At 54.4% G+C, this 10,531-nt stretch overlaps 1 protein-coding gene across 1 annotated transcript in view; it reads right to left on the reverse strand.

Annotated features, from left to right (window-relative positions):
* The window catches only part of IRS1 (insulin receptor substrate 1), a 56,970-nt gene extending 47,177 nt beyond the window's left edge, over positions 1-9,793 (reverse strand). Inside the window, exon 1 of the mRNA XM_019668063.1 lies at positions 5,543-9,793. Coding sequence (XP_019523608.1) covers positions 5,564-9,283 — 3,720 coding nt within the window. The 5' untranslated portion in view covers positions 9,284-9,793 and the 3' untranslated portion in view covers positions 5,543-5,563. The remainder of the gene's footprint in view (positions 1-5,542) is intronic.
* Between the last annotated feature and the right edge of the window lie 738 nt (positions 9,794-10,531).

Here is a 10,531-nt window from a genome sequence, read left to right on the forward strand (position 1 = left end):
ATTTAGCTGAATCCAAGTCAACTGTCCCATAAGAAATTTGGTAATTACTTGGATGAACTCCCCTCACTCCTGTTTTTTCTACAACTATCCTCCCCATCCTCTCTCAACAAAATATACGCTACTTGGAACACAACAGGTGTTCCATGGTGTTTATTGAGGCAAGGGGGGAGAGGGGACCAACAAGAAATAAATAGTGGTTTAGGACCTGTTTGGCCAAGATCAAGTCACCTATGTAGGAGCCAGGAGGTGGGTGGCCTCTAATATTGCCTAATCCAGTCTGGAGGTAGTTCCAAAAATTTAGGTTGGTGCAGTCAGGAGGATCTGTCTTAAGGTCTGTTAAAACTTGAAAAATATCCCCTCCAAACGAGCAAGGTTAAGTCAGTATTTAATAGACCCATAAAGGGTGTCTGATCCAAAAGCTAGATGACAAAACAGAATATTCTAATGTATTTCATTATGAACCCATCCGCAGCTTCCTCAGAAAGAATCCTCATTACAACTGACCCATTAAAGAATATCAGTCATTTTCTCCAAAATATTCCTATGTTTAGAGCTGGCAAAGGAGGTCACTGTAATTTAGAACAAAACTCTCAGGTTACTGATGAGGAAATAGGTCCGGAGAACTTAAGTGACATGCCCAAGGTCACTCAGCGAGCGAAGGGCACTGGCTGTTACAATGCAAGATCTCTGGCTCCCAGGAGTTGCTTTTTCCATTGCATCAGTCAAGATAGCATAAAGCTATTTTCCAGGAATTTTGATAAACCAAAAAAAGGGGGGAGGGGCATGCATGTTTGACTTCCAAGTCCCTACTGTATGGCAATACTGGAGACAGTATTTATTTGGGGGCAATCAGATATATGACTACAAATATAGAATTGTATGGCTTTATTTTTTAACATAAAAAGCCACCTAAACAATAGCAAAAATTAATAAGATTTTAGATGCTCAAAGTTTTCTGGAACAAGAGAATCTCTTCCACATCTCAGAAGCAGTATTAGGGCACAGCATTTATACCAGGGCCAGCCTTCTTCCTTACATTTTTACCTATGATGTTTCTAGCCGCACCTAAGGAAAAATGCTGCCTCCGGGGCTTATGATTCAGGGATACTGGCTGGTGAGAAATGCTTAGTTGAGAGGGATGAGGTGGGGGGAGGGGAAAATACTTCCACAGTATTTCTCTTTCCTAGTTTCCATATTTATTTTAGAAAGGACAAATCTGAACAAATTTTCCATCACTATAGTAATAACGCATCTCACATAATTTTGATTCTATGAGCGAGCACGACACAAATCTAGCAGTCTTTCAAAATCAGTTTGCCCGGCCCGCCTTGATGGGCTTTTACTTGGGCTGTCACTGGTCAGAGAACAAATCTGCTTCTGAGAGCTTAAAAAAGGCTTTTCCTCCAACCTAAGAAAGGAACCCTACCCAAGCCCTTGCAATGAATCTCTAGATTCTCACGATTTGCAAGCTCTGGCCGACGTTTTCATTTCTCTGTGAGCTCCCTTGGGCCTAGAAGGGTCAGTTTTGGTTGAACTTATCTAGCTCCATGCTTTGCAAACTGTAGGCACTCAATATAGCATTGACCCTAATGCAATTTCAAAGCCAAATGAGTTTTTCCGATGATCCCCACACAGTGCCAGCCACAGCACATGTATTTCCAGCTCCAGCTTTCCCCGCCCCCCCCACCCCTGCCTCCCATTAGTAAGGAGTGCAAATGGGAGAATCTTACATTAACCCAATCAATCCTACAACCACGTGCTCAGGGATTTTTAAGACAGGAAGATGAAGAAACACAGCACGTAGTAAACCGTAGTAAAGAGAGGAGGGAAACAAAATGGGGCACGTCACATGGTCACAGCCTGGATTTTTCTCAATTAAAAATAAGAGGAAGTGTGGGTTTCCGGCCTCTGTCAGTGGGCTGGTTGGACTTTCTCATTCTTAGGATTCTAGTCCATGCACGAATAAGGCTGAGCGCAGGACATCCTCTGGGAGGGGGTGGGAGGGGCTCGAGACTGGCTCAGTCCTGACGGCTTTAGAGGGAAGGGGTGGGGGAGAGGGGTGGACGAAGGCAGCCCAGAGCGCCAGGCCCGCGGTCACTGCCAGACCCCAGACCAAGGCCACAGTGTGCCAAGGCCCCCATCCCACCCACTCCCACCCGAGGCCCTGCCCTGCACCCCCCCACCCCTTAGCTAGGCTGATACTCGCGCTGATTGGTTCTGGCGGGGGCCAATCAGCGCCAGTCCGCCCCGCCCGCCCGGAGCCAGTCTCCCCGCATGGTGCTGACCCAGGGGCAGGGGCTCACCCACCACCCGTGCAGGGGAAGGGGCCCGGCCACCTCGATGTCCCCAGGCCACCGGGGAAGGGCGGGGTGGGAGACTTCAGAAGGCAGCTTCCGCCTGGATGCAGAATCCCCAACCCCCCGCAAAAGCGGGCTGGGGGGTGGGGGGGACCAAGCGCCAAATAAATAGGGAGGAATGCAGGAAGCAGAGGTGACCCGGGAAACGGGGACGTGCCAGAGCCGAGAGGGTTTGCGCCAGACAAAAAGGCCACACAGCGAGGGGGAAAAAGGAGGGATCATCGGGAGGGAGAGATGGGAGGTAGTCCTGGAGGTATGGAATCCTTGAACATAACAAGGACACAGACTGAAAGGGAGAGAAATGCACACCACTACCACCCCCTTTTCAGGGGACTTCACAAAATAACGAGCGGAAAAAAAAAAAAAAACCTAAAAAGGATGGCTTGGGTCTGTGTCTTTGCCAAAGTCGGCTCTATCTGCCCAGCTGCAGTTTCAAAAAAAAAAAAAGCCAACCAAATGTAAGGTAAACGTTGATTAAAGGTAGCTGGGCTTCTGTGTCCTTTTTGCTCTCCTTGGGCTCTCAATTTACTCTGCAGTAAGTAGGCAGGCCACAAGGACTGCAAAATCCTGAAATGGAGCAAAAAAAAATGGGCCATGCCAGGAACACGAAATAAGAGGTGGGAAACAAAGAGAATGGGAGAGGGGGCATACTGGACAAATGCAGGGTGGCAGGTCAGAGCCAAGTTAGAAGAGACACAGAGAGACCCCAAAACAGACAAGGTGGATGGACAGGAGGTGAAGCAAAGGACACCTGAGCTAAATGCCTCCACCAACGTTCTCCTTTAAGAGACAGCGAAAAATATTAGACAAGCAGAGATGTTTACAATGAGGGGTTGGGAGAAAGAGCACGCCCCCTCTCCCCCATAGCACCTCACTGCCTTTCATGTTTCAGGTTTTACCTGAGACACGGGAAAGCAACGCAAAGACAGCAACTGCTGAGGAAGTTAGGAGAACCATGTTTTCACAAACATACTCATTGGTAGGATAGTTGCTTGTCTCGGAAAGGTTTGATTCCTTTTTGTTTCAGATGATAACTGACTATCAAATCACATCTTTAAGCTCAACAGGGCAAAGGAAAGCAAGCAGAATTCAGGGTGTAAATGTGCTGAGTAGCATTTAGTGCCTCATTTAAAACACACACACTCCACCCCCACCCAAATCTCTCTCTATTTACATCTTATAAATAAACATTGTAGAATTTTCTGGCATGGTGCTGTTAAAGCATGGTATACTGCTACTCCATGATTATTAGGGATATGGTTTTTCCAGAATATTATATTTTCCCTACGAAAGCTAAGAATGGAAGATTGTTTTGTTTTGGTTGGTTTGTTTTTATTGTATCCTCCACCTAAGAAGAATTTTAAGCCCTTTAAAAAAAAATTCCTGATTTGGTCATCAATTTCCCTCAGAGCAAATATTTATTCTACTCTGAAAAAAGAGACGTGATCAAATTAGGAAAACAGGTGAGGAAAACGTATTGCTTCTTAGCCTCTTCCTTCATCTCCTTTAAAACAAAACTATGTTCTGCTGGGGGTTTCCCTTCAAATTCTCATTACTTTATACATGAAAGACTTTGTTTTGTATCACACATGACTAAAGTGTTCAAGGGCTTCACACTCCCCCAAAACCAAAATGTTTACAATTAAATCTCTTCTAGGGAAACATGAACATAAATGCTGAATACTGATCCAATAAATGCTTCTTATAATATATCCCATCACCTAAAATCTTAGTTTGTTCGTATACCTATATCCTGTTCTACAAAACAGAAAATGATATGGATCAAATATTGGTAACTGTTAGAATCCAGGAGGCTGTGGCCACATAATAAACAAATACCTACCAATAAGGAGCCCAATGTACAAATTAATTTCTTACCAATGGACATATATTAAGAAGAGGAATGCTTTTAAAAGCTCATTCTGTGAAGCATATATAAAAATACTACCACAAGGTAGTTTGTCAGAATAAAGTGTTTCCAAAGACTAGAAAGTTCTGCATGGCCAGCTCATCACATTATTTGCAAACGATACTTCTCTCTTCTTCCCACCAGAAAATAGGCTCAACAGAACGATAGGCAGGCTAATTTCCTATTACAAATGTTTTTCATTTTCAATACAGCCTTAACCACAGAAGACCTAAAGCCAACTTTCAACATTTACTGAGGCATCTGTCTACTCTTCAATTTCAGGCAAACAATAAATATCCTAAAAATGAAGAGTACAAGGGTTAGCCTTTCACGTTCCATGCAAAACAAAACCGACCCCCTTCATTTCCCTGACTTAAATCGTCCTTCTTTCAACATAAAAAAATGTTAAGTAATTTTATAGAAGATGCACAGTAGCCCCTAAATGATGTGTAGAGATGACTCTGCGCTGGCCCTTGCAAGAACAGACAACTGTGAGGCAGACACACTGGGGTGAATTTCCCTAACTCTTAACTAATAATGGGTCCCAGGCGCATGCAGACTTCACTGCATATCCCGTACAAAAACGGCCATGCCTGTGAGGTGGTAGGTCGGTGCCTGAATAATTTTTCACAAATCCTAGCTCAGGAACAAAAAGAAAGCATCACCCATAATTACTTTCGAGAGAGTCACAGATACACAGGTGTTTCTCTCTAAATATGTAAGCCTAGAAAGATCTCTTGTTCCTGAATCATTTTAGGGGAACGTGAATAAAAATTGATGTTTCCCACTGTTATTTACGTAGCTTTGGTACTGTGATATCACAGGGCAACCTAAGAGCGCCGAGGAATTATCTTAAATGAAGGTTTTAGCTGCTGATTTAACAAGTATTTTTTGTAGAAGAATTGTCCTTTCCAGGGAGTGACCTAAATATATAGTCAAAAGTAAACTTCAACAAAGAGGTCAAGGTTCTTATATAGGAACTTCACAAAGCTCAGAACTGGTATTATAGAATGCATGTTTTGAAAATACTATAGTAAGTACTTCCCTTGGAAAGCTCAAGCAGCCCACCTGTGTGGCTGCTCCTACAGGTTTATTTGACTATCAGCCAGGTGTCACGGTGAGCATCTTGTGTGCCCTGACCTCCCCACCTCCTGTGAGGGCACTCCCTACAGCAGCAGTAGGAAAGAGAGGGGAGGGGCAGAGGCAAAGAGGAAGAGAATTCAAGCCCAAGGTTCAAAGCAGTTTTGTCCTCTGACTCTGTGACCATGAAACGCACCTGCTGTGATGTCCAGTTGAGCTACTGGAGGTCTTCTGGCTGCTTCTGGAAACTGATGCTGGCGTAGGCGCTTACATCCTCGCTGGAACGGCTGGTGGAGCTGCTCTCCCCGCTGCCCAGAGGCTGATGAGGGGGCTGGGGTGGGGGAGGCTGCCGTTGAGGGGGGCGCTCCTGAGGGCGCTGTTTGCAGTCCTTGACCAAATCCAGATCTATGTAGTTGAGACCATTCTCCAAACCCCCGGCAGCCCCACACGCTTGAGCTGGCTCCTTGGGGGCCCCCCCCAGCTCCCCAGGCCTCAGCCACACGTTCTCAAAGGAGGCAGAGCTGTGGCGTTTCACATCCTCAGTGCTGTTGCTGCTACCACTACTGCCCCCTACTGCAGCCCCCCCTCCGAAGGGCACTGTGTTGCCCGCCCGGGTGGCACTGGGTGTGGAGCAGAAGGTCTCGGAGCTATGCCTCCTCCGGCACCCTTGCGGGTCTGCACGGATCACTTTGGCACTCTGGTTACAGTTGGGACTGAGGTTCACCCTGGTGAAGGCGCTCATGCCCGCGGGTCCCTGCGGTCCCCCCAGCAGGGAAGAGCAGGCCACCAGCTCCCCTGCTCCTTGAGGTGCAGTGGGGGAAACAGAGGCTGCTGAGGATGAGGATGGAGCAGCCGCTGTGGCCCCAGGAAGGCTCGCCTCCTCCACAATGCCCGTCCGGATGTCAGCATAACTGACAGGGGCAACTGGAGAGGTGTCCACATAGCCCTGACGGGGACAACCCATCTGCATGGTCATGTAGTCACCACGGCCGCTAGGTACTGCCCGGGTAGGCCTGCACACGTTAGCAGTCCCCGGAGGTGCGGGGCCCACTCTGGCGGGCTGGACCCCAGGGCTCTCCTGCCACGTGGCCCTCCGGCCTGGCCCCAGGTCCATGTTCATGTACTCTTCAGTGCCAGTCTCTTCCTCCCTGGGAGCTGGCTGGAGCTGGGCTGGACACCTGACTGAAGGTGAGCTGTGGGATGCCACGGGGCCAGATAAGTAGCCCGGCTGATCACTCCCAAATTCGATATTCACATATTCCCCTGGGCTCTTGGGCTCCGGAGGGTGCAGCAGGGCTGGCGGCTGCTGCTGCTCTCGGGCCCGAGGTAAGGTGCTGGCCTTCGGGTCCCCCAGGGACAACCTCGTGGGCCGAGCCAGGCGGCTGTTGGTCTGCGCAGCTGTGTCCACCTTTCGAGGCAGATGGGTCTGCAGAACCTGATGGTGGAGATGATGCGGGAGGCTGGGCTCAGGCCTCGCCCCACAGTATCCCCCGCCCAGACTGTCGCTGCTGGTGGAGGAAGAGGAATCTTCTGCTGCTGCAGCATAGAGAAGGCGACCAGAGCTGGAGGAAAGGCGGAGGTGCTGGTGCTGGGCAGTCTCCTCCAGCTCCCCGGGGCGCTGGGTGTGCTTAAAGGACCTTGGCAATGAGTAGTAGGAGAGAACTGGCTTGTGCTGGGGGTCCTCAGGGCCATAGTAGCAGTCGGAGGGGCTGCTGGTATTGGAGTCCCCCACTGGCGACATGTTCATGTAGTCACCTGTACAAGACAAGAGCTTGCCACCACTGCTCTCCACAGGTAGTTTGGGGTGCGGCAGGAGGTGAGAGTGGTGGCCCCCGACCCCATTTGTCCATAGCTTCCCATAGGTACTCCCAGAAGGGGCGGCACTGCTGCTGCTGCTGCTGGGCCCACCTCCAATGTCAGGGGAGCAGCTGCCGCTTGGGGACATCATCATGTAGCCATTGGGGTCCACTCTCTGGGGATGGCGTCTGATGGGGTTGATGATCTGCTGTGGGGCAGACACACTCTTGGGGCTCATGGGCATGTAGTCCCCACTGCCTTTTCGGCTGCCGGGCACTGGGGCCACCCCTGGGGACATGGGCATGTATCCATCATCGGTGTGGAGGGTGGAGGTGTCTGGGCGACTGTGGCCTCCACGACGCTCCAAGGGGTGCATTTCCAGACCCTCCTCAGGGTAGGACTGGGTGGGCACGAAGGCAGAGTGCCGGTAGCCGGGCAGTCGGCCTCCACTGCCACCTCCTGGTGGGTAGGCAGGCATCATCTCTGTATATTCCTCAATGGAAGCCACGGAGGACTGGGATGGGGTCTTCTGGTGGGAGATGGTGGGGGATGTGCCAGCAGAGTGAGTCCGCTTTCGGAACCGATTATCCAAATCTGCAGCACTGGCCGTTTCATCCGCAGCCAAGGCCGGGCTGGTGCCCAAGCCAGCTGCTGGGAGGTAGCGGTGACCATTGCCACCCCGAGGCAAAATGTAGTGGCCATTGGGGGCGGCGAGGGTGGAGGCCCCCTTGCCTCCCATGCAGATGTAGTTGCTCAGCTCCTCCTCTCCGCGGGCCGGTGGGGTGTGGCCCAGGGAATCCGGGGTGACACTGCGGAAGGAACTTCGGAAATCACAGGGACTGGAGCCATACTCATCGGAAGAGATGAAACCGCCATCACTGGGGGAGCCGGACACAGATGCACTAGATCTCCGCGGAAACAGACAGTCGGAGGTGGAGCCGTGGCCACTGGTGCTGCTCGATGACAGACTGACCGGGCTAGTGGCCGAAGGTGAGCAGCGAGAAGAAGGCATGGGAATGGAGCGGCTGTGGTTCAGTGGGGGGTGCAGCCGGGAGCTGCCCCGATGCCGGTGGGCGTGGGTCCTGTTGGTACTAGGGCTCACTGGGCTGCCGTCCACCGAAGCCGGGCGGGACATGGTGCCTTCACCGTCGCTGGACGCACGGACACGGAAGGAGCCCTGCTTTCCGCTCACCATGCTAGCTGGAGAGGTGGCAGTGATGCTCTCGGTGCGGGAGCGGCGGGTCAGCCCCACCTGGCTGGGCGGGGGGTTGTTGAGGTGGTGCCTGCGCAGGGGGACACTGATGGGGTTGGAGCAGTTGGAGGAGGACTGGCTCTTGCTGCGAGGGCGGAACTCGTCGCTCATGGCCCGCATGGCCTCCAGGATCGTCTCGTGCATGTTCTGGGCCACCACCGAGTCATCCACCTGCATCCAGAACTCCCCGGGGCCCGTCACGGCGGAGCGGCCCACCTCGATGAAGAAGAAGTTCTCTGAGTGGCCACAGCGCCGGATGTTCATCAGCTGCAGAACCACGGCCGCTGCTTCCGAGTTCAGCTTCACAAAGCTGATGGTCTTGCTGGTCAGGCAGAGGCGGTAGATGCCAATCAGGTTCTTTGTCTGACCCAGGCCCTTGGGTTTCAGGATCACCTGCCAGACCTCCTTGAACGCGGGGCCTGGGGGCACGTCCCCATAGCTCAAGTCCTCCCCAGCCTCGCCAAGGCCGGAGCTGCCACTGCAGCTGCCCCCTCCGCCTCCTACCCCGGGGGCCGAGGCCCCGTCGTGGTGGCCCTTGGCACGGTTGTGCAGCTGCAGGAGGGCCTGGTACCAGCTGTCCTGCTCTGCTTCGCTGTCCGCCGCGATGGCAAAGTGCTCGTCCCGAGTGTAGAGGGCCACCAGGTGCTTGTTCTTGGAGTCCGCCCGCTTGTTGATGTTGAAGCAGCTCTCCAGGGGGATGGAGCGTTTGGGGGCGCTCGACTTGTGCCGCCACTTCTTCTCGTTCTCGTAATACTCGAGGCGCGCCGGGCCCCCTGCCTCGCTGGCCGCCCGCAGCACGAAGAAGCGCTTGTGCATGCTCTTGGGTTTGCGCAGGTAGCCCACCTTGCGCACGTCCGAGAAGCCGTCGGTCTCCGGAGGGCTCGCCATGCTGTCGCTGCCACCGCCGCCGAGCAGAGGGAGGCGCAGAAAAACCACCGGGTGGGGGGCGGAGGCTCCTCGCCGCGGCCCAGCGCATGCAAACAGGGCTGGAGGCGGCAGAAACCCCGACTACGAAATCCACGCCGCCCCCCCGCGCGGGGGAGGGGCGGCCGCAGCAGGACGCAGCGGCTGCGCCAAAGAGATAGCCCGGGACCCGGAGTTTACGGGCGTTTCATGCCCGTGGGGGGAGGCAGTGCGTCCGGCGGGAGTGCAGCCCAGATCCCAGATCCAAGTCTCCTCTCAACCACCGCGGCCGGGAAGGAGCATAGATGCATGTCTCGCCACCCGGGCTGGAGTCCCGCGCAGGCAGGCAGCGGCGGCCGGAGGTCCCTGTTGCCCCTCCAGGCGCGCGCGCCTTCCCTCCTGAGTTCCCCTTTGGAAGTAGCGATTCCCGAAGCAAATTAAATATCCTTGGGCAGGGGGAGGCGAGCTGCCAAGTCCCAGCGTTGCACGGGGTTCTCCCTCCTCCTCCTCCGCCTCCTCCCACCCCCACCGTCCCCGCCGCCACCAGCCGCCCAAATACCAGCTCAATCGCAGAGACCGCGGCGCTGCGGCTGTTGCCGGTGCTGCCGCCGCCCGCGGACGCGTCCTCTGCAGCCCCCTTTCGGGCCCATTTCGGCAGGCGGAGAAAGTGGCTTTTCCACGCGAAACGCTACTAGGCAACCGGGGGAGCTCGGGACGCGCAGGAGGGACAGGCTCATCCCTGCCCCTCGCTCTAGTCGGCTGGGGAGGAGGGGGGGAGAGGGCGAGGGCGGGAGGCGAGGGGCTAGCTTTGGGAAGGAGTCGGGGAAGACGCCTCTTCCCCGGGAGGCGCTGCCGCTGCAGTTACTTCTCCCTTCCTCCCTCCTCCTCGGAGAGTTGCCGAGAGCCCCAACCAAAACAAGCGGCGGCGTCTGGCTCCACGCGCCGGCCCCCTCCGACCGCGCCGCCGTCTCACTCCGAGGAGAAAAACACGTGACGGAGCCTCCGCGCTCCGCAGCCTGGCCGCCGCCGCAGCCGCCGAGAGGCTCCCGCCCGGGTCTCTACATTCCCGGCGGAGCCCGCCCCGCGCCCGCCCCTCTCCGCCCCCCGGCCGTGCCGCAGCGGCGCCCGCGCCCGACCTCGGCGCAGCGCTCAGCCAGCGCCCCTGCGCGGCCGCCCGCCCGGGCGCAGAGCTTTCCTCCCAGTGCGCCACCCAGGGCGCCCCCGGCCCGCAGG

This window comes from Hipposideros armiger, unplaced genomic scaffold (genome assembly GCF_001890085.2).
Source record: "Hipposideros armiger isolate ML-2016 unplaced genomic scaffold, ASM189008v1 scaffold_514, whole genome shotgun sequence".
Taxonomy (NCBI): Eukaryota; Metazoa; Chordata; class Mammalia; order Chiroptera; family Hipposideridae; genus Hipposideros; species Hipposideros armiger.